This window comes from Periplaneta americana, chromosome 9, assembly GCF_040183065.1.
Source record: "Periplaneta americana isolate PAMFEO1 chromosome 9, P.americana_PAMFEO1_priV1, whole genome shotgun sequence".
Classification (NCBI taxonomy): domain Eukaryota; kingdom Metazoa; phylum Arthropoda; class Insecta; order Blattodea; family Blattidae; genus Periplaneta; species Periplaneta americana.
Genome location: NC_091125.1, coordinates 56,336,932 through 56,357,811, shown reverse-complemented (window position 1 = coordinate 56,357,811; position 20,880 = coordinate 56,336,932). Strand labels below are relative to the sequence as shown.

The 20,880-nt window shown below is 29.5% G+C and overlaps 1 protein-coding gene across 1 annotated transcript in view; it reads right to left on the bottom strand.

Annotated features, from left to right (window-relative positions):
* LOC138705943 (facilitated trehalose transporter Tret1-like) overlaps nt 1-20,654 on the bottom strand; it is a 221,755-nt gene extending 201,101 nt beyond the window's left edge. Inside the window, exon 1 of the mRNA XM_069834750.1 lies at nt 20,541-20,654. Coding sequence (XP_069690851.1) covers nt 20,541-20,545 — 5 coding nt within the window. The 5' untranslated portion in view covers nt 20,546-20,654. The remainder of the gene's footprint in view (nt 1-20,540) is intronic.
* Between the last annotated feature and the right edge of the window lie 226 nt (nt 20,655-20,880).

The window sequence follows — 20,880 nt, the reverse complement described above, 5'->3', positions numbered from 1 at the left end:
GTGGAATAGAATAGATGGGATATAATAGATAGATAGAAGAGAATAGATAGAATAGAATAGATACCATAGAATAGATACATATAATAAATTATATAGAATAGATAGAATGGAATAGATCCAATTGAATAGAAAGATAGAATAGAATACAAGGAATTGAATAGAATAGATAGATAGAATAGAAAAGATAGAATAGAATAGCTAGATATAGTAGAATATATGGAAGAGATAGATAGAAAAGAATGAATAGAATAGAATAGATTGATAGAAGAGATAGAGAGAAAAGAATACATAAATATAATAGAATAGATAGAATACAGTATATAGAATAGACTAGATAGATAGATAGATAGATAGATAGATAGATAGATAGATAGATAGATAGATAGATAGATAGATAGATAGATAGATAGATAGATAGATAGATAGATAGATAGATAGATAGATAGATAGATAGATAGATAGATAGATAGATAGATAGATAGATAGATAGATAGATAGATAGATAGATAGATAGATAGATAGATAGATAGATAGATAGATAGATAGATAGATAGATAGATGGGTGAGTGAGTGGGTGGGTGGGTGGTTGGGTGGGTGGATGGGTGGGTGGGTAGGTTGATGGGTGGGCGGGTGGGTGGTTGGGTGGGTGGGTAGATAGATAGATAGATAGATAGATAGATAGATAGATAGATAGATAGATAGATAGATAGATAGATAGATAGATAGATAGATAGATAGATAGATAGATAGATAGATAGATAGATAGATAGATAGATAGGATATAATAGATATAATAGAGAGGATAGATAGGCTTGAATTGTTAGAATAGAATAAAATAGAATAGATAGAGCAGGATATACAGAATAGAACAGGTCTGAATAGGATAGATAGAATAGAATAGGGAGAATTGAATAGTTATAATATAATACAATAGCATAGAATACATATAAGAGAAGAGAATAGAATAGATAGAACAGAGAGAATAGAATAGATAAAATAGTATACTAATACTCTTACTATTTTATCTATTCTATTCTATATGTTTAATCTATTATAGAACAGATGGAATAGAATAGTTAAAAATAGAAAAAATAAAATAGATAGGATAGAATAGATGCAATATATTTGATGTTACAGAATTGATAGATTGAATAGAATAGATGGAATAGAATAGATACATGGAATAGAATAGGTCGAAAGGAATAAATAGATGGAATAGAATACATACGTGTAATAGAATAGATAGATAGATAGATAGATAGATAGATAGATAGATAGATAGATAGATAGATAGATAGATAGATAGATAGATAGATAGATAGATAGATAGATAGATAGATAGATAGATAGATAGATAGATAGATAGATAGATAGATAGATAGATAGATAGATAGATAGATAGATAGATAGATAGATAGATAGATAGATAGATAGATAGATAGATAGATAGATAGACAGACAGACAGAGAGTCAGACAGACAGACAGACAGATAGATAGATAGATAGATAGATAGATAGATAGATAGATAGATAGATAGATAGATAGACAGATAGACAGATAGATAGATAGATAGATAGATAGATAGATAGATAGATAGGTAGATAGGTAGATAGGTAGATAGGTAGATAGGTAGATAGGTAGATAGATAGATAGATAGATAGATAGATAGATAGATAGATAGATAGATAGATAGATAGATAGATAGACAGACAGACAGACAGACAGACAGACAGACAGACAGACAGACAGACAGACAGACAGACAGACAGACAGACAGACAGACAGATAGATAGATAGATAGATAGATAGATAGGATTTAAAAGCTAGAGTAGAATAAAGAGAGCAGATAAAAACAATAGATTAGATACAATAGAATAGATAGAATAGAATAGGATAGATAGCATGGAATAGAACGTATAGAATAGCATGGGTTAAAATAGTATAGACAGAATAGCATAGTTTAGATAGAATAGAAAAGGATAGAATAGAATAGATAGAATAGAGTAGGTTAAAATGGAATAGCATATAATAGAATTGGTAGAATAGAATAGAATGTATAAAATAGATAGAATAGAATAGAACAGAATAAATACAATAGAATAGAATGTATGGAATAGAGTAGGATAGTTGGTATAGAATGAATGGAATAGGATAGACAGAATAGACTATAATAGATGGAATATAATAGATGGAATATAATAGATGGAATATAATAGATGGAATAGAATAGATACAAAAAATGGAATAGATAGATGGAATGGATATGACAAGTGGAATAGAATAGATGGAATATAATAGATAGATAGAAGAGAATAGATAGAATAGAATAGATACCATAGAATAGATACATAGAATAAATTATATAGCATAGATAGAATGGAATAGACACAACTGAATAGAAAGATAGAATAGAGTACAAGGAATAGAACAGAATAGATAGATAGATTAGAATAGAAAGGATAGAATAGAATAGCTAGATAAAGTAGAATATATGGAAGAGATAGATAGAAAAGATTGAATAGAATAGAATAGATTGATAGAAGAGATAGAGAGAAAAGAATACATAAATATAATAGAATATAGTATATAGAATAGACTAGATAGGTAAAATAGATAGATAGATAGATAGATAGATAGATAGATAGATAGATAGATAGATAGATAGATAGATAGATAGATAGATAGATAGATAGATAGATAGATAGATAGATAGATAGATAGATAGATAGATAGATAGATAGATAGATAGATAGATAGGATATAATAGATATAATAGAGAGGATAGATAGGCTTGAATTGTTAGAATAGAATAAAATAGAATAGATAGAGCAGGATATACAGAATAGAACAGGTCTGTATAGGATAGATAGAATAGAATAGGAAGAATTGAATAGTATTAATATAATACAATAGCATAGAATACATATAATAGAAGAGAATAGAATAGATTGAACAGACAGAATAGAATAGATAAAATAGTATACTAATACTCTTACTATTTTATCTATTCTATTCTATCTGTTCTATCTATTATAGAACAGATGGAATAGAATAGTTAAAAATTGAAAAAATAACATGTATAGGATAGAATAGATGCAATATAATTGATGGTACAGAATAGATAGATTGAATAGAATAGATGGAATAGAATAGATACATGGAATAGAATAGATAAATAGATAGATAGATAGATAGATAGATAGATAGATAGATAGATAGATAGATAGATAGATAGATAGATAGATAGATAGATAGATAGATAGATAGATAGATAGATAGATAGATAGATAGATAGATAGATAGATAGATAGATAGATAGATAGATAGATAGATAGATAGATAGATAGATAGATAGATAGATAGATAGACAGACAGACAGAGAGACAGACAGGCAGACAGATAGATAGATAGATTGATAGATCGATAGATAGATAGATAGATAGATAGATAGATAGATAGATAGATAGATAGATAGATAGATAGATAGATAGATAGATAGATAGATAGATAGATAGATAGATAGATAGATAGATAGATAGATAGATAGATAGATAGATAGATAGATAGATAGATAGATAGATAGATAGATAGATAGATAGATAGATAGATAGATAGATAGATAGATAGATAGATAGATAGATAGATAGATAGATAGATAGATAGATAGATAGATAGATAGATAGATAGATAGATAGATAGATAGATAGATAGATAGATAGATAGATAGATAGATAGATAGATAGATAGATAGATAGATAGATAGATAGATAGATAGATAGATAGATAGATAGATAGATAGATAGATAGATAGATAGATAGATAGATAGGATTTAAAAGCGAGTAGAATAAAGAGAGTTGATAAAAAACAATAGAATAGATAGAATAGAATAGGATAGATAACATGGAATAGAACGTATAGAATAGCATGGGATAAAATAGTATAGACAGAATAGCATAGTTTAGATAGAATAGAAAAGGATAGAATAGAATAGACAGAATAGAGTAGGCTAAAATGGAATAGCATATAATAGAATAGGTAGAATAGAATAGAATCTATAAAATAGATAAAATAGAATAGAACAGAATAAATACAATAGAATAAAATATATAGAATAGTATAGGATAGTTGGAATAGAATGGATGGAATAGGATAAATAGAATAGACTAGAATAGATGGAATATAATAGATGGAATAGGATAGATGGAATAGAATAGATAGAAAAAATTGAATAGATACATGGAATGGATATGACAAGTGGAATAGAATAGATGGGATATAATAGATAGATAGAAGAGAATAGATAGAATAGAATAGATACCATAGAATAGATACATATAATAAATTATATAGAATAGATAGAATGGAATAGATCCAATTGAATAGAAAGATAGAATAGAATACAAGGAATTGAATAGAATAGATAGATAGAATAGAAAAGATAGAATAGAATAGCTAGATATAGTAGAATATATGGAAGAGATAGATAGAAAAGAATGAATAGAATAGAATAGATTGATAGAAGAGATAGAGAGAAAAGAATACATAAATATAATAGAATAGATAGAATACAGTATATAGAATAGACTAGATAGATAGATAGATAGATAGATAGATAGATAGATAGATAGATAGATAGATAGATAGATAGATAGATAGATAGATAGATAGATAGATAGATAGATAGATAGATAGATAGATAGATAGATAGATAGATAGATAGATAGATAGATAGATAGATAGATAGATAGATAGATATATAGATAGATAGATAGATAGATAGATAGATAGATAGATGGGTGAGTGAGTGGGTGGGTGGGTGGTTGGGTGGGTGGATGGGTGGGTGGGTAGGTTGATGGGTGGGCGGGTGGGTGGTTGGGTGGGTGGGTAGATAGATAGATAGATAGATAGATAGATAGATAGATAGATAGATAGATAGATAGATAGATAGATAGATAGATAGATAGATAGATAGATAGATAGATAGATAGATAGATAGATAGATAGATAGATAGATAGATAGATAGGATATAATAGATATAATAGAGAGGATAGATAGGCTTGAATTGTTAGAATAGAATAAAATAGAATAGATAGAGCAGGATATACAGAATAGAACAGGTCTGAATAGGATAGATAGAATAGAATAGGGAGAATTGAATAGTTATAATATAATACAATAGCATAGAATACATATAAGAGAAGAGAATAGAATAGATAGAACAGAGAGAATAGAATAGATAAAATAGTATACTAATACTCTTACTATTTTATCTATTCTATTCTATATGTTTAATCTATTATAGAACAGATGGAATAGAATAGTTAAAAATAGAAAAAATAAAATAGATAGGATAGAATAGATGCAATATATTTGATGTTACAGAATTGATAGATTGAATAGAATAGATGGAATAGAATAGATACATGGAATAGAATAGGTCGAAAGGAATAAATAGATGGAATAGAATACATACGTGTAATAGAATAGATAGATAGATAGATAGATAGATAGATAGATAGATAGATAGATAGATAGATAGATAGATAGATAGATAGATAGATAGATAGATAGATAGATAGACAGACAGACAGAGAGTCAGACAGACAGACAGACAGATAGATAGATAGATAGATAGATAGATAGATAGATAGATAGATAGATAGATAGATAGATAGATAGATAGATAGATAGATAGATAGATAGATAGATAGACAGATAGATAGATAGGTAGATAGGTAGATAGGTAGATAGGTAGATAGGTAGATAGGTAGATAGGTAGATAGGTAGATAGATAGATAGATAGATAGATAGATAGATAGATAGATAGATAGATAGATAGATAGATAGATAGACAGACAGACAGACAGACAGACAGACAGACAGACAGACAGACAGACAGACAGACAGATAGATAGATAGATAGATAGATAGATAGGATTTAAAAGCTAGAGTAGAATAAAGAGAGCAGATAAAAACAATAGATTAGATACAATAGAATAGATAGAATAGAATAGGATAGATAGCATGGAATAGAACGTATAGAATAGCATGGGTTAAAATAGTATAGACAGAATAGCATAGTTTAGATAGAATAGAAAAGGATAGAATAGAATAGATAGAATAGAGTAGGTTAAAATGGAATAGCATATAATAGAATTGGTAGAATAGAATAGAATGTATAAAATAGATAGAATAGAATAGAACAGAATAAATACAATAGAATAGAATGTATGGAATAGAGTAGGATAGTTGGTATAGAATGAATGGAATAGGATAGACAGAATAGACTATAATAGATGGAATATAATAGATGGAATATAATAGATGGAATATAATAGATGGAATAGAATAGATACAAAAAATGGAATAGATAGATGGAATGGATATGACAAGTGGAATAGAATAGATGGAATATAATAGATAGATAGAAGAGAATAGATAGAATAGAATAGATACCATAGAATAGATACATAGAATAAATTATATAGCATAGATAGAATGGAATAGACACAACTGAATAGAAAGATAGAATAGAGTACAAGGAATAGAACAGAATAGATAGATAGATTAGAATAGAAAGGATAGAATAGAATAGCTAGATAAAGTAGAATATATGGAAGAGATAGATAGAAAAGATTGAATAGAATAGAATAGATTGATAGAAGAGATAGAGAGAAAAGAATACATAAATATAATAGAATATAGTATATAGAATAGACTAGATAGGTAAAATAGATAGATAGATAGATAGATAGATAGATAGATAGATAGATAGATAGATAGATAGATAGATAGATAGATAGATAGATAGATAGATAGATAGATAGATAGATAGATAGATAGATAGATAGATAGATAGATAGATAGATAGATAGATAGATAGATAGATAGATAGATAGATAGATAGATAGATAGATAGATAGATAGATAGATAGATAGATAGATAGATAGATAGATAGATAGATAGATAGATAGATAGATAGATAGATAGATAGATAGATAGATAGATAGATAGGATATAATAGATATAATAGAGAGGATAGATAGGCTTGAATTGTTAGAATAGAATAAAATAGAATAGATAGAGCAGGATATACAGAATAGAACAGGTCTGTATAGGATAGATAGAATAGAATAGGAAGAATTGAATAGTATTAATATAATACAATAGCATAGAATACATATAATAGAAGAGAATAGAATAGATTGAACAGACAGAATAGAATAGATAAAATAGTATACTAATACTCTTACTATTTTATCTATTCTATTCTATCTGTTCTATCTATTATAGAACAGATGGAATAGAATAGTTAAAAATTGAAAAAATAACATGTATAGGATAGAATAGATGCAATATAATTGATGGTACAGAATAGATAGATTGAATAGAATAGATGGAATAGAATAGATACATGGAATAGAATAGATAAATAGATAGATAGATAGATAGATAGATAGATAGATAGATAGATAGATAGATAGATAGATAGATAGATAGATAGATAGATAGATAGATAGATAGATAGATAGATAGATAGACAGACAGACAGAGAGACAGACAGGCAGACAGATAGATAGATAGATTGATAGATCGATAGATAGATAGATAGATAGATAGATAGATAGATAGATAGATAGATAGATAGATAGATAGATAGATAGATAGATAGATAGATAGATAGATAGATAGATAGATAGATAGATAGATAGATAGATAGATAGATAGATAGATAGATAGATAGATAGATAGATAGATAGATAGATAGATAGATAGATAGATAGATAGATAGATAGATAGATAGATAGATAGATAGATAGATAGATAGATAGATAGATAGATAGATAGATAGATAGATAGATAGATAGATAGATAGATAGATAGATAGATAGATAGATAGATAGATAGATAGATAGATAGATAGATAGATAGATAGATAGATAGATAGATAGATAGATAGATAGATAGATAGATAGATAGATAGATAGATAGATAGATAGATAGATAGGATTTAAAAGCTAGAGTAGAATAATCAGAGCAGATAAAAATAGATAGATAGATAGATAGATAGATAGATAGATAGATAGATAGATAGATAGATAGATAGATAGATAGATAGATAGATAGATAGATAGATAGATAGATAGATAGATAGATAGATAGATAGATAGATAGATAGATAGATAGATAGATAGATAGATAGATAGATAGATAGATAGATAGATAGATAGATAGATAGATAGATAGATAGGATTTAAAAGCTAGAGTAGAATAAAGAGAGCAGATAAAAACAATAGAATAGATAGAATAGAATAGAATAGATAGAATAGAATTGGATAGATAGCATGGAATAGAACGTATAGAATAGCATGGGATAAAATAGTATAGACAGAATAGCATTGTTTAGATAGAATAGAAAAGGATAGAATAGAATAGATAGAATAGAGTAGGTTAAAATGGAATAGCATATAATAGAATAGGTAGAATAGAATAGAATGTATAAAATAGATAGAATAGAATAGAACAGAATAAATACAATAGAAGAGAATGTATAGAATAGAGTAGGATAGTTGGAATAGAATAGATGGAATAGGATAGATAGAATAGACTAGAATAGATGGAATATAATAGATGGAATAATATAGATGGAATAGAATAGATAGAAAACAATTGAATATATAGATGGAATGGATATGACAAGTGGAATAGAATAGATGGAATATAATAGATAGATAGAAGAGAATAGATAGAATAGAATAGATACCATAGAATAGATACATAGGATAAATTATATAGAATAGATAGAATGGAATAGACACAATTGAATAGAAAGATAGAATAGAGTACAAGGAATAGAACAGAATAGACAGATAGAATAGAATAGAAAAGATAGAATAGAATAGCTAGATAAAGTAGAAAAATGGAAGAGATAGATAGAAAAGAATGAATAGAATAGAATAGATTGATAGAAGAGCTCGAGAGAAAAGAATACATAAATATAATAGAATAGATAGAATATAGTATATAGAATAGACTAGATAGGTAAAATAGATAGATAAATAGATAGATAGATAGATAGATAGATAGATAGATAGATAGATAGATAGATAGATAGATAGATGGATGGATGGATGGATGGATGGATGGATGGATGGATGGATGGATGGATGGATGGATGGATGGATGGATGGATGGATGGATGGATGGATGGATGGATGGATGGATGGATGGATGGATGGATGGATAGATAGATAGATAGATAGATAGATAGATAGATAGATAGATAGATAGATAGATAGATAGATAGATAGATAGACAGACAGACAGACAGACAGACAGACAGACAGACAGACAGACAGACAGACAGACAGACAGACAGACAGACAGACAGACAGACAGACAGACCGACAGACAGACCGACAGATAGATAGATAGATAGATAGATAGATAGATAGATAGATAGATAGATAGATAGATAGATAGATAGATAGATAGATAGATAGATAGATAGATAGATAGATAGATAGATAGATAGATAGATAGATAGATAGATAGATAGATAGATAGATAGATAGATAGATAGATAGATAGATAGATAGATAGATGGGTGGGTGAGTGGTTGGGTGGGTGATTCGGTGGGTGGATGGGTGGGTGGGTAGGTTGATGGGTGGGTGGGTGGGTGGTTGGGTGGGTGAGTAGATAGATAGATAGATAGATAGATAGATAGATAGATAGATAGACAGACAGACAGACAGACAGACAGACAGACAGACAGACAGACAGACAGACAGACAGACAGACAGACAGACAGACAGACAGACAGATAGATAGATAGATAGATAGATAGATAGATAGATAGATAGATAGATAGATAGATAGATAGATAGATAGATAGAATAGAAGAGATACATGGAATAGAATATATATAATAGAATACATAGAATGGAACAGATAGATTGAATATATAGAATAGGTATTTAGAATAGAATAGACATAATAAAATTGATAGATAGAATAGAAGAGATAGATAGAACAGAAAAGATAGAATAGAATAGATAGAATAGAATAGATAGATAGAATAGATAGAATAAAATAAATAGATGGGGTAGAATGGAATAGGTAGATATAATAGATAGACTAGGATAGATAGATAGAATAGATAGAATAAAATGGATAGATATAATAGATAGAATAAAATGGATAGATAGAATAGATAGAATAAAATGGATAGATAAAATAGATAGATAGAATAGAATGAATAGAATAGCATAAATAATATATATATATATATATATATATTAGCACAGATTACATAGAATAGATAGAATGGAATACAATACATATAATATAATAGATAGAGTACAATAGATAGTATTGACTAGATAGAATAGAAAATACAGAATTGATTTAATGATTTGATAGATGGATAGATGTCATAATATACATAGCATGGATAGAATAGAATATGCAGATAGAATAGAATATATAGATTGAATAGAATAGATAGAATAGAATAGCTAGAGAGAAATAAATTTAATAGAATAGATACAATAGAATAGATGGAATAGAATAAATGGAATATATAGAATAGTTAGAATAGATAGAATAGGATGGATGGATAGATTTATTTTTTTTATTTTATTGGGTTATTTTACGACGCTCTATCAACATCTAGGTTATTTAGCGTCTGAATGAAATGATGGTGATAATGGCGGTGAAATGAGTCCGGGGTCCGGCACCGAAAGTTACCCAGCATTTGCTCGTATTGGGTTGAGGGAAAACTCCGGAAAAAGCCTCATCCAGGTAACTTGCCCCGACCGTTATTCGAACCCGGGCCACCTGGTTTCGCGGCCAGACGCGCTGACCGTTACTCCACAGGTGTGGACTAGATTGATAGATAGATGATAGATAGTATATATAGAATAACATACAATAGAATAGATAGAATGGAAATATAGATAGGATGGATACATAAATAGGTAGGATAGATAGATAGGATAGATAAATAGGTTAGATGGATAGGATAGAATAAATACGATAGATAGGATAGATAGAATAGAATAGGTAGAATAGAATACGATAGATAGAATTGATAGAATAGGATAGAATAGAATGCAAATGGAATAGGATAGAATGGAATAGATAGAATAGAATAGAATACATAGAATAGAATAGAATAGATAGTAGAGATAGAATAGAATAGATAGAATAGAACAGATAAAATAGAATAGATGGAATAGAATAGATGAAATAGAATGGATAAATGGATTTGAATAGATAGAATAGAATAGATAGAATAGAAGAGATAAATGGAATAGAATTGATAGAATAGAATAGAATATGTAGATAGAATAGAATAGATAGATTGAATAGAATAGATATATAATACAGCATAGATAGAATGCAATTTATAGATGGAATAAAATAGATAGAAGTAATAGGTAGATAGATAGATGGATGGATGGATGGATGGATGGGATAGATAGATAGATAGATAGATAGATAGATAGATAGATAGATAGATAGATAGATAGATAGATAGATAGATAGATAGATAGATAGATAGATAGATAGATAGATAGATAGATAGATAGATAGATAGATAGATAGATAGATAGATAGATAGATAGATAGATAGATAGATAGATAGATAGATAGATAGATAGATAGATAGATAGATAGATAGATAGATAGATAGATGGATAGATGGATAGATGGATAGATGGATAGATGGATAGATGGATAGATGGATAGATGGATAGATGGATGGATCGATGGATGGATGGATGGATGGATGGATGGATGGATGGATGGATGGATGGATGGATGGATGGATGGATGGATGGATGGATGGATGGATAGATAGATAGATAGATAGATAGATAGATAGATAGATAGATAGATAGATAGATAGATAGATAGATAGATAGATAGATAGATAGATAGATAGATAGATAGATAGATAGATAGATAGATAAAAAGGAATAGATAGGATAGATTGAAAAAATAGATAGAATAAAATAGATAGAATACAATAAATAGATAGGATGAAATAGGTAGAATGGAATATAATAGATAGGATGCATAGCTATGTATAATAGGTAGATAGATAGATAGATAGATAGATAGATAGATAGATAGATAGATAGATAGATAGATAGATAGATAGATAGATAGATAGATAGATAGATAGATAGATAGATAGATAGATAGATAGATAGATAGATAGATAGATAGATAGATAGATAGATAGATAGATAGATAGATAGATAGATAGATAGATAGATAGATAGATAGATAGATAGATAGATAGATAGATAGATAGATAGATAGATAGATAGATAGATAGATAGATAGATAGATAGATAGATAGATAGATAGATAGATATTTTATTATTATTATTATTATTATTATTATTATTATTATTATTATTATTATTATTATTATTTAATATCCATTCAATAGAACCATAATTTGCCCAGAGACAGAGAGTATTATAGAAACTGAGAGGGAATGGGAACAGAAATAGAGAAGGAAGGTAAGAATAGAGCCGAAATGTAGAGCTAAATGGAAAGTGAAAAAGTAGGACTTATGCGAAAAATGGTGGGAGAAATGTATAGTGGAAATAGAGAGGAGTAGGGGGAGTAATATAGAGGGAATATAGACATAAAATGAGAGAGATTAAGGACAGAGTTAGAGTAGTATCAGGAAGAGGTCTAAGGAGGGAATAGAGTGAAAATCAAGAGAGAACCAGAGTAGAAATATAGATGGAAATAGAGAAGAAGTAATGATATATCCAGGGAGGGAATGGAGAGAAAACAATGAGAGAAACAGGGAGAGAATGGAACGGAAATACAGAGAGAAATATAGAGTGAAGAGGAAAAATAGTGTGTTTTGAATGGATAAATGGAGAGAAATAGGCAGGGAGTGGAGAAGGAATAGAAAAATAATGAGAGAAATGCCGAGAAATGTAGATATAGAATTTCAGAGAGGTATAGAGAGGGAATACAGAGATGAAATAAGTATTCGAGAGAAAAACAAAGAAAGGTATGGATATGGATCAGGAATAGAAATAGAGAGAAAGAAAAAAAGAACTAGAGAGGGAAAAGGGACTATAGTGAAGGATTGGGGAGAGAAATAGGCGGTTCAGAAGAAGAAATGTATGAGAAGTAGAAATAGAATAGAGAGAGAAATAGGGAGGAAATAGAAAGAGGAATCGAGTGGGAATAGAGAGAGAAATCGATTGATTATAAAGTGGGAATATGGTTAAAAATAAAAATAGATAATGAAATTAGAGGGAAGAGAGGGAGCAAGAGAAAGATAATACAAATTAAAATAGAGTGGGAATAGACAGAGAAATGTAGGGAATTATAGGGGGAGGAATAGAGAGGGAATAGGGAGATAAACAGAGTGTGAAACAGAAAGGGAAGGGAGAGGGGTTAGGGTGAGAAATAGAAAGGAAGTAGAGTGGGAAAATTTAGGGAATAGAGAGAGAAATATAGAGGAGACTAAATAGAGAGAATTAGTCATGGAATAGAATGAAAATAGAGAAAGTTAGAAGAAATAGAGAAATAGTGAATGGAGAGAAGGAGAAAGAAAAGTGAGAATAGAGAAATAGAGGGGGAAATAAAGAGAAATTGAGAGTGAATGGAGAGGGACTAAAGAGAGAAATAGAGAGGGAATAGAAAGAGAAGCAGAGGGTGACATAAATAAGAAATAGAGGCCAAAATAGGGAGAATAGAGAGGGAAATGGAGAGAAATGAGAAAAAAATAGAGATATAAATACAGAGAGAAATACAGCGAGGAAATAGAGAGAAAAATGAGGGCAATAGAGGGAAAATGAAAAGGAAATTGTAGAAACTAATAGATAAGGAGTAGTGGGAGAATAGAATGTATTGTGGGAGAAATAGAGAGAGACTAGAGTAGAGAGAGAATAGAGAGAAAATAGAGAAAGAATAGAGTAATAGGGAGGGAATGGGGAAATAATCGGAGAGAGAATAGGGAGACACATAGAGTGGAAATAGAGGGAGATTAGAGGAAATGGAAGGCGAGTGAAAGAATATTTTGGAAAACACTGAAGGAAAATAGAATGGAATGGTAGAGAATAGAATAGAAAATAAGAATAGAGTGAGATTAAAATATATTAGAATAGAATAGAGCATAATAACATAGAATAGAGTAGCACAGAATGTAATGAAAAATTCAAAAGAATGGAATCGAATACCATAAAATAGGTTAGAATAGAATAGAATAAAATGAAGGAAAATAGAATGGAATGATGGAGAATAGGATAATAGAATAGATTAAATACATTAGAATAGAGTAGAACATAAGAGCATAGAATAGAGTAGCACAGAATGTAATGAAAAATTCAAGAGGATGGAATACAATACTATAAAATAGGCTAGAATAGAATAGCATGATAAAGAATAAAATAGAATAGATTAAAAAATAGAATAGAATAAATATTAGATATAATAGAACTGAGAAAATTAGAATAGAAAGTAATGGAATAGAGCAGAATAAATTTGAATAGCATAGAAAATAACAAAATAGAACAGAGTAGAACAGACTAGAATAGATTAGAATGGAATAAAAGTGAACAGAATAAAACAAAATGGAAAAGAATAGAATAGAAATGAATTGAATAGAAACAAACAGAATAGAATGGAATAGAAATTCAAAGAATGGAATTGGATTGAATCGATAGAATATATTAATAAGAATAGAATTGACTGGAACAGAACAGAATAAAATTGAATACTGTAGCATAGAACAGAACAGATTACTATAGAGTAGGTAGAATAGAATTTATAAGTATATATAAAATGGATTGGAATAGATAGTGTAGATAAAAAGGAATACTAACTAGAATAGAATAAATTACCTATATTGATAGTGTGGATAGATAGAAATAGATTAGATAGTTAGAATAGATACAATAGAATGTATTAGAGTATATTAGGTAAATAGATAAAAAATATGGAGTTAATAAAATAGGAATAAATTGAAATAGTTACAATACATATTATAGTATATTTTAGGATACATTTAACTGAGAGAATAAAATAGAGCATAGAGAAAATGTATACAATAGACAGAGTATATAACATTTGGATTGCATTCAAAAAGTATTGATTATTCAATCTATCTTGAATAAGAAGCAAATAATTGCAATCAATTTCGACCTGATATTTAGATAAAATATTGTCCTTATTTTTAACTTAAACCAAAAAGATGTAGGCTATATTATTGTTAATTATAAAGTTGAATTACATATTCCAGCTAAGGAAATGTGTAGATAGGATAGAACAGTTTGGAACAAACGAAATAGATACAATACAAAATTTTAAATAGGTAGAATACATTGATGACAAATTAGAATCGATAGACAATAATAGTTTAGAATAAATTAGAATGGATAAAATGGATCAAAATAGATAGAATAGACTGTATTACAATAAAAGTAATGGAATGGAAAATATTGGCACATATCATGCAGTGGATAAATTTGAATACATTAAATAGACAGAATGGATAGAATAAAATAGATTGGAATGGACAGAATAAGATGATAAGACTGAAAAGATAGACTGGATAATATAGAATAGATTATAATATATGCAATGGATAGATAGGACATATATTATTATAATATATGAAATAGTTGAAATTGTACAAATTATAATATAATAGAAGCGATAGAGTAGAATAGATTATAACAGATTGAATGAATAGAACTCACTAGAATAGATAGGATGTAAAGCACAATCGACTACATTAAGCAGATTGAATCTACTAAAATAAACTGAAATAGATAGAATAATGGATGTGATAGAATACATTAAATAAATCGAATAAATAGAATAGATAGTATATGTCACATTAAATAGAGAGAATAGATAGCGTAGGATAAATTAGCCGGATTGAATAGATGGATAGAAAATATTAGGTAGGTAGAATAGAATAAGATAGATTATATAGAGTAGCTAGTATGATATAGGTTGTATTGATATAATAGATGGGATAAGATATTCTAGGCAGGGAGGATAGATAAAATGAGATAGATTAGATATATTAAATAGGATAATATAGGTTAGATAGAATGGGATAGATTAAATAGGTAGATTAGATTGAATGGAACAGATTACATAGGTAGAATAGAGTAGATTAGAATGGAATAGTCAAAAAAGATATTATATTGATAGAATCGATATGATACATATGTAAAATTATATAGATTACAACAGATATATCTTATACATAGAATATTTAGTTGGAATAAATTCATTTCGAATACAACAAACGGAATTTTTGTAATAGTTTGAAATACAGTAAAATAGCATAGTTCGTATAAAATAGATTCAATATAATTACAGAACGCTTAGATATGTTAGAAATAATAAATAGAACAAATATTAATAAAATGTATAAGATATACTGTACTGGCACAGTATATAAATTGGAATTTATAGAAGAGATAAAATAGAATATGTACACTAGGTGAAAATGAAACAAAATATAATGGAATAGACGGAATTGATTGAAATTTAATTCATTGTTTGAAATGATAGAAAACTAGAATATAGAAAATAGAACAGAATCAATAGAATAGATAGAAGGGGAATAGATGGAATAGATAGAATGTCGAATGAAATTTATACATATAACATATAAAATGGAATAGATACAATAGAATAGATATACTGTAATTAATATAATAGCATAAATAGTATTGATAGGACGGAATAGGCTACAATAGATAGAACATTATAAGGATTTTATAAAATATAGAATAGTATATACAGAATAGATAAAATAGAATAGCTAAAAATGTAGAGAAAATAGAGATTTAATTAAATGGTGAATTTAAATTGATAGAGATAGAGGGAATTACGGAAAGGTAGAACTAGAACGATAGCATTACTTACAAATGGCTTTTAAGGAACCCGAAGGTTCATTGCCGCCCTCACATAAGCCCGCCATCGGTCCCTATCCTGTGCAAGATTAAGCCAGTCTCTATCATCATACCCCACCTCCCTCAAATCCATTTTAATATTATCCTCCCATCTACGTCTCGGCCTCCCTAAAGGTCTTTTTCCCTCCGGTCTCCCAACTAATACTCTATATGCATTTCTGTATTCGCCCATACGTGCTACATGCCCTGCCCATCTCAAACGTCTGGATTTCAAGTTCCTAATTATGTCAGGTGAAGAATACAATGCGTGCAGTTCTGTGTTGTGTAACTTTCTCCATTCTCCTGTAACTTCATCCCGCTTAGCCCCAAATATTTTCCTAAGCACCTTATTCTCAAACACCCTTAACCTAAGAACGATAGCATAGTGGTAGATAATAAAATACGAAACATAGGAAGTTATAAGTAAATAAATAAAATAAATAGACATGAAAGGACACTGATGATGAATAAAGGCGGAGAAGAACAGGCGTCGGTCACATTTCCTATTAATTTATCATTGCTAACCTGTCCTTGTTTTATTCTTATGATATAATTGAATTTATTCTCATGTTCCCTGTCCCCTCTGATACTTCCCCTTCTTTATTTATTTATTTAATCTGACAGGATTAAGGCCATAAGGCCTTCTCTTCCATCCTACCAGATAGCACATATAAATATAAAAAAGAAATACAAACACTGAAGAAAACAATACAAATTAAGTTAAAGCCCTATAGAGGGTCAACAGAGTCAAAAGAACACTATAGAGCTCTCATCGAGCTAATACAAGAAAGAAGAAAGAAAACAGAGATAGCAGTGATGATAGTGATAACTGATAATAATAATAATAATAATAATAATAATAATAATAATAAATACATTACGTATTAATTGTCAATTTTACAACAGCATAGTTACAATATTTACCATAGGGTTAAGGCGAAGTTGCGCAACCTGACAGGTGTTCAACAAGCAATTCCATGAACTAGAATGCGATTTTTTAATTTAAATTTGAATTTTGATATTGTCCGACAGTCTCTGACATGGTTAGGGAGAGAATTCCAGAGGCGTGGAATAGATATGCTGAAAGATGATGAGTAGAAGGATGTTCTGTGCAGAGGAATAGAGAGAAGGTACATGTTCCGGGTTCGAGGTAGTGAAAGGTAAATAAAACGAGATGCTAGATAAGAGGGTGTGGAGGTGTGGATGATTTTAAATAGTAATAAGAGAGAGTTGAAGAATCTTCTTTCTTTAAGTGGACTCCAAGACAACAATTCTAGTGACGGTGTTACATGATCGAATTTTCTAATGTTACAAACGAAACGAACGCAGATATTGTGAACACGCTGTAGTCTATGGGCAAGATCAGTATTTAGATTCGTGAATAGAGAATCGCAATAATCGAAGTGGGGCATCACTAAAGTTTGGATCAGGTTCTTTTAAGGCTGAGAGGTAAAACGTTGACTAAGTGTCTGAGGGAATGAATTATGGAAAAAGTTTTCTTACATATGTAGGTCACTTGACTTTGAAAATTTTAATTTTAATCTAAATATACCCTTAAATTTTGTACTGTTTTACTATATGTAATTGTAGTATTATTTACTTTTGTATTTGATTCAGTGGCTAGATCTATTTTGTTTAATGTCGTTGGTGGCCCATTATTATAGCTTGTGATTTGTCTGGATTTAGTCTGAGTCCAAATTTTTGCGCCCATTGAGCTACAGATGCTAGATCTTAATTAATTCTGGTCACAGAGTCATTGATTGTACAAATTCGGGTATGAATGTAAAGTTGTAAGTCGTCAGCGTATAGGTGGTGTTTAGAATATTTTAAGATCTTTGTTATGTCGTTTATATAAAGCGTAAAAAGTAATGGCCCAAGAACCGAGCCCTGAGGGATTCCGGCCTTGACGGTACGCCAATTGTTACTTCCTAGTCCCTACTAACATACACCTTGGCTATTTCCTACTCCTAGCTCATCTTACTATTTAATTAATTTTAATTTAATAAAAATTAAATTGAATTGTCATTATTGGCTTATTGACTTATTGTCATTACTTAAGACAGCTCTAAATAGAGTTCTGTCCATGACAAGATGGGTGCCCATAGGTCCAAAACACACCTTGTCCACATTACAGTTCCAAAACGGCCCTTGTCCAAATTAAATATAATATTAATAAAGTAAAAACTGTTGTGGCTCTCATGTTCAAACTCTCACGCAAATTTCTAGTGATATAAAAATAATACTGCCAAAAATCATATATACGCAAATAAAATTTAACATTCCAGCCGGTCTCCCCCCCCCCACCACATTTTGTATGACCAGAACAAGGAGCCATTTGAAAATGAAAGCCTCATATAATTACATATATATCTCTCTGTCCGTCTCTCTGTTTTTCTCTATGCCTGTGTATCTTTACCTCTCTGTCGTGTCCAACCATATATATATATATATATATATATATATATATATATATATATATATATATATCTGTATATTGTACTGTACTGTATTTATTTACTCTATGATCATTTATTCTAGGTATTCGTACATCATTTCAAAGCTAGAATATGGAACATGTAAAAAAAAAAATCTTAATAGTACTTCAGTCTTAATTCACAGTCACATTGTAGTTGAAATATATACAGAAGGGTTTTACGATATACTAGTACAACATAATCGATACTTAATACAAGGCAGAAAATACATTCATGCAGTGTTGTTGAATGTCATACATTCACCTACAGAACGGAAGGCGTCAGAAATTAGGTACTTCTTTAATTTGGCTCTAAATAATATTTTTGATCGCACGATAGACTTGCCGATGGAATATGAAATTCATTTGTGACGAGTATTTATACAGTTGAATTAGTTACAAAGTTTTCACCATTACATAGGAGGAAGCTTATTAACAAAAAACAAAAAAACATATACTGAAAAGCTACGAACATTACTTCTAGTTTTTTGAAAATGGTTCTACACCATTCCCTAGATCTGGCTCCTACTATTATTTTAATTACTCCTTTCTTGTAGTAGAAATATCCTGTTACTATCTTTAGAATTTCTCCAGAATATTATTCCAAAATTAATTATCGAGTGGAAGTATGCAAAGCATGTTGTTTTTAAGGAATTTATATTTACGATCTCTTGCATAGATCTAATAGCAAATTCTGAATTATATATACTCATATGTAGGCCTATGTATACTTTTTGCTGGTTGAGTGGAAGAGAAGGCCTTACAGTCTTAACTCTGTCAGCTAAAATAAATTATTATTATTATTATTATTATTATTATTATTATTATTATTATTATTATTATTATTATTATTATTATATAAAAATCTATTAGAACTATCTTTCGGATCACAGCATTGAGAATTTTCACAGTATATTTGTGCATGTACAAATAACTTCCATACTTTATTTATAAATATAGAATCTTCTATGTAATTTGAGCATGTATTTGTTTCTAGTGTAAATTTACAAGTTTCCGTACTTCCTAATTTCTCCATTGTTGTTGATTCTGAACTCTTTACTTTGTAAGGATCGTGATGCGATTCTAATGGTTTGTGTGTACTTACAGCATTTCGGAGAGTCTGTCCGTCTGAGCGTCTGTCCGTGCTGGCCGTCTGCATACAACTGAGTGGTCAGCGTGTCAAGGCCGGGCGGGGCTCCTGAGCCGGTGGGGGCTTCCCTGTGCGTGGAGTTTCCAGAACTGCTCTGAGACAAATACGCTAATCCGAGTGGAATGCGGCACCACCATCAATCTCATCCGGAATTACCGACTTCTTCTTGCACGGGCTGTCCCTTTCTTTAAATATAAACAACTTTGTAAAGTGGTAAGCCTAGGTTCTCCAATTGTTGTAAAACAAAAGCATGAGAAAGACCACCAGCACAGAGCCAAGTGGTTGGATCGGTATG